This window comes from Miscanthus floridulus, chromosome 8 (assembly GCF_019320115.1).
Source record: "Miscanthus floridulus cultivar M001 chromosome 8, ASM1932011v1, whole genome shotgun sequence".
Lineage (NCBI taxonomy): Eukaryota > Viridiplantae > Streptophyta > Magnoliopsida > Poales > Poaceae > Miscanthus > Miscanthus floridulus.
In genome coordinates this window covers 105,770,133-105,774,499 of record NC_089587.1, presented here as the reverse complement: position 1 = coordinate 105,774,499, position 4,367 = coordinate 105,770,133, and the positions used below count along the sequence as shown (strand labels likewise).

Sequence of the window (4,367 nt, the reverse complement as noted above, 5' to 3'; positions counted from 1 at the left end):
TTATATTCATTCCTTTATACCCTAGAAAACGTATTCTGTTCGTACTCAATGCATCCTAAAAATCTCAGAAATTCTTATGTTTGTGGATGGATGGTAGTAAATTGTTTTATGTGAAAACAACGGTATGTTTTCCATTATGTCTGACACGTTTCTCAAAAAATCTATGGTCTCTACCGTCCTAGGGCCAGTTTAGATTTCTCATCGAAGTGTTCAGGCTCTTATTTTTCTATTCTTTTCTAGTGCTATCTCAGCTGGCGAAGTCGCTGGTCCGCTGGGGACGCCCTAAGAATCAAATGGCCTAGAGAAGAAGGTGAATTGGGGTTCTAGAAAATTGAAACAACAAGACCTTAATTGAAAGAAACTATTGGCACCTAGACAAGAACTAGCCCTAAAACTACCATAAAATCAAATTACTATAATGCATGTAGGTTCTTAGGACCACCCTACCAAATCATGTCTTTAGTTAGAGAACACACAAGCTAAGAGTCTATAGGAAATCACATCTATTGAGTTACATGCCTCGACTGGTTTAACCCAAAATGCAGAAATATGAGTTTTAACTATTTTATTTAATTGCACCTGATACGATTCGAAGTTGTGTCTAATATACCGTATTAAGTTGCATGCTCTGAAAGTTCAATCTAAAGCTTGCTAATCATCAATAGCATGTTTTTTTTTTCCTTTACTCGCTTATGCATAAATCTGATTTCAAACTCCACCTTTTTTTCTACAAAAATCTCCACATAATGAGTGACGCTTGCTAATCTCGTTTGATTTGCTGGTTCCTGTTTGCTTATGCATGGAGAGTTGTAGACAAAGAAGGGAGCAACATATACACGGATCTCCAAGAAAATCATAGTGGATATTGATAGAAGTAGAACAGGATCACTAGCCATATATCTAGCATGTTTACTTGCGTTTTGAATAAACAGTGAGTCCTAGAACATCTACTAGTACGGGATTAATAGATAGAGTGAGAGAGAGGGGTGAAGGAGGTGCAAACAATCGGCCGCCTTCGAAGAAGACAGGCTAGCCATCGCAGCGTTCGGTGAAGACTTGGTAGAGGCGCGGTGGTGAAAGGCGGCGGTGCAGTAGCGACGTTGTCCGCAGTCGTAGGTGCAATCTAGTGGTAGCGTCGAACCTTGTGATGGTGCTTCCTGTCACTGGCTGCGCACCCTCTCTTAGATCGGATTAGGGTAATGTCGGTAGGATGGCTGTAGCTCGTTCAACCTCGTGAAGAGAGCCGCCGGCCCCCACCTCTATTTTTATAGCGCAGTGTGACGGGGCCCACCAACCATATAGGGTTGGGCATCCCCGATCAGGGCGTAGATCCAAGGGTCCAATTGACTGGTCCGTTTTTTTTCACATAAAACAATTTACTACCACCCATCCACAAATATAAAAATTTCCGAGATTTTAAGGATGCATTGAGTACGAACAGAATATGCTTTCTGGGGTATAAAGGAATGAATATAATTACAGAGCATGCTTACATATATGCTATCATGTAATCTAATATCCTACACAAATATTTGACAAGAGTATCCTAGCCCATCCATTTTTGATTTTACAGTGTGCTGTTGCCTTTCTTCTGAAGCCTTGCCCGTCGCTCATCTACGAGCATTTGGGCGAAATGGATCAGCTCCTGCTCATTGGTGCCCCTATGCCCGTCCGGCTCGTTCTTGCCGGTCTCAATGTTCACCTTGCACACCGGCTTCTTCAGCAGCGCCTTGCCGACGTCGACGAGGCGGTTCAGGTTCTCCCTAGTAGACACGTCGACGGACGCCGTCTCGCCCTTGAGCTCGTCGTCCTGGATGCGGAGGTAGCTCTTGCTGCAGTGCAGCGCCTGGAAGAGCACGGAGGCGTGGATGTCGACGAGATCGGAGCTGGCCTGGCTGAAGCTGTCGATGATGGGCGTGGCGCCCTTGTTGTAGAGCCACCCCAGGATTCCCCACTTGCTGCACTGCACGGCGTCGAACTTCTCCTCCACCTTGGCGGACCCCGTGCCCAGGGACAGCACCATGAACTTGCCGTAGTCCGCGGGCTTGATCGTGAAGAAGTCCTGGTTGCCCAGCAGGATCTGCTTGCTCACGTGCGTCATCGCCAGCAGCGTCTGCAAAATTTGTCAAGTTTCGTCAGCGTCACGACTCATGGAAAAGTCCAAAACTATGCACGTAGTAGCACGTGGCATGTTCGGCCGATCACCCACCGGGTTGTTTGCTGCGACGCCTCCGTCGATGAGGTTGAAGGCCCGGGGCTTGCCGTCCTTGTCTGTCGTCTCGAACTGGTGTCCTGGGAGATATGTCGGCGCGGCGGACGTACTGATGCACACGTCGGAGAGCAGAGCGTCCTTGGAGACATCGCTCATGGCCTGCGTGAATTAATCACCGGAGCGTTAGCAGTTAGCACGGTGAAAGGTCCAACCATTGCATGCTGCATCAACGACAGTGCTCCGATCCTATCTCAAATGTATTTCTTCATGGACGTACATCGTATCTGGAGAAGACAGTGGGCTGGAGGAGCTTGATGTCGAAGGTGGGGATGACGATGTTCTGGAGCGCCTGGCTGACCCTCGTCTCGCCGAGGAGGTCCCGGACGATGGAGTGGAGGTACTTGCCGTCGTACTTGGGCCCTGCCATGCTCTTGAACAGTCCAAGAGGACCGCCGCTGCACAACACACAAGACGATCCAGTCAAACATTTGCACCCGGTTGGGCTTATGCATAACACTCGTCTCATACGGCGTCCGCTCGTATGACTCGTTGACTCGTGTAGGTTCGTGCATGCAAAGATTGGATCCTCACCTGCCGGATGGGAAGATCTTGGGGCAGTGCTCGAGGTAGAAGTTGTTGATGTCCTTGGCAGCAAATAGCGGACGGCCGTCCTTATTCGGCGCCGTGAGCATGGCGGTCACCAGCCCGCCGGTGCTCGTCCCGGCGATCACATCGAAGTAGTCCGCGAGCCTCGCGTCCTGTCCGTCAAGCTCCTGCAGTCACAAAATCCATGGTTAGACAACATGCATGCATGCTTCCCATATGAAACTCGTATACATATATGTGAATAATCCTCACCTGCAGCTTTTCCTCGAGGAAGCCGAGGATGGTGCCCGGGATGATCCCGCGCACGCCGCCACCGTCGATGCTCAGCACGGTCACGATGCTCCCGTAGGCCGGCGGCGGGGACTTGGGCGTGCCCAGCGTTGACGCGCCGCGGCTGAGCGCCCGCCGCGCCACCGGGTTCATCGTCAGGCCGGAGCCGGAGCCGGAGCCGGACCCGTTGGTGCCGAGCTCCCCAGCATACACCGGCGCCATGGAAGACACGTACGACGACTTCGTTCACTCTATCACCGACTAACAATCAGATCGACCAAACCTCCCTAGCTCGGAGGAGGACGGAGATGCTCAGAAAAGGCTCGTTTATTTGTCCTGTTGCCTTTGGCAGTTGAGCGAGCGAGCTTCGTGCTGTGTGTAGCAGTAGCTGGGTCGATGCATGCAGGAGCATTTATAACCGATGGAGAGCAGGGTTAAACGTTCAAGAATGGGACAACACGTACGAGGGGTTTACTGAATCAAAAATGGTGATTTCGTCAGCAGATGCTAGGAAGTCGAAGCTCGTGAGTCCCCAGGGATGACGAGTCAGAAAGCACGTACGCGGCGGGGCCCGGTCCGGGGCGGGACGAAGATCCTGTCCGGTCGCCGTCGCGGTGTGGACGATCGCAGGATCGGGTCAAGGTCGCGAACGAGTGGAAACCGCGATATTTTTTGGGCTTGCTCGGTGGAAAAGACGAAAAGTCCAGGTCCGCTCCGCACTTCCGCTTCGGCGTGATGGGCATGCATGGGCCGGAAAACCTGTTTTCCGCGGCAGCCCATCCATGCGACCGGTGCCACTTGCTGGGTTGGCTATGGCTGGCTTTTTGCTTGCGAATTGCGATCGCTATCGCGATCGAGTGCCGCACGCGGGCGCCGGCCGGGTCACCCCCGATGGTCTCCGGACGTATGCGTAGGCACGTGCCGCGTCTCGCATGGGTGTTCCGACGAGCGGCGAGGAATTCTACGCCGAGGAAGTCTCGTGCTTTGTTCGGCTGTGCTTTGCCAACACTACTCTTCTCGTCCTAAAAGAAGTGCACGCAAACCCTATCAATTTTAATCTAATATATAAAGAAAGTAATCATATTAATGATGTGTAACAAATACTTGGTCACAGGCGTCCACCTACACCCTGATGCTCTTTTCATGGGCCTGCACAGCGGATAGCCCAAGCCCAATGAAAATGAATCGGATACTGACGGATATCACAGATATTATATTTGTTTTCATATTTCTGTCCGGATTTAGAATCGAATACGGATAGTGTCAGCCATGCCCCCCC

General features: G+C 51.3%; 1 protein-coding gene across 1 annotated transcript; it reads right to left on the bottom strand.

Annotated features, from left to right (window-relative positions):
* Positions 1–1,443: 1,443 nt before the first annotated feature.
* LOC136473170 (patatin-like protein 2) lies at positions 1,444–3,444 on the bottom strand. Its single transcript, XM_066470852.1, has 5 exons — positions 3,071–3,444; positions 2,804–2,985; positions 2,490–2,667; positions 2,210–2,371; positions 1,444–2,113 (listed from the first exon to the last, which is right to left on the bottom strand). Exons 1-5 carry the CDS (start codon positions 3,308–3,310, stop codon positions 1,568–1,570), a joined length of 1,308 nt encoding a protein of 435 aa, XP_066326949.1. The 5' UTR covers positions 3,311–3,444; the 3' UTR covers positions 1,444–1,567.
* Between the last annotated feature and the right edge of the window lie 923 nt (positions 3,445–4,367).

Bases quoted from the DNA above. Each gene is read 5' to 3' on its own strand.
- LOC136473170 (XM_066470852.1), bottom strand. From the start codon at position 3,310: ATGGCGCCGGTGTATGCTGGGGAGCTCGGCACCAACGGGTCCGGCTCC. The intron at 2,986-3,070 runs GTGAGGATTATT...TTGTGACTGCAG, and splicing joins TCCTCGAGGAAAAGCTGCAG to GAGCTTGACGGACAGGACGC. The intron at 2,668-2,803 runs GTGAGGATCCAA...TGTGTTGTGCAG, and splicing joins AAGATCTTCCCATCCGGCAG to CGGCGGTCCTCTTGGACTGT.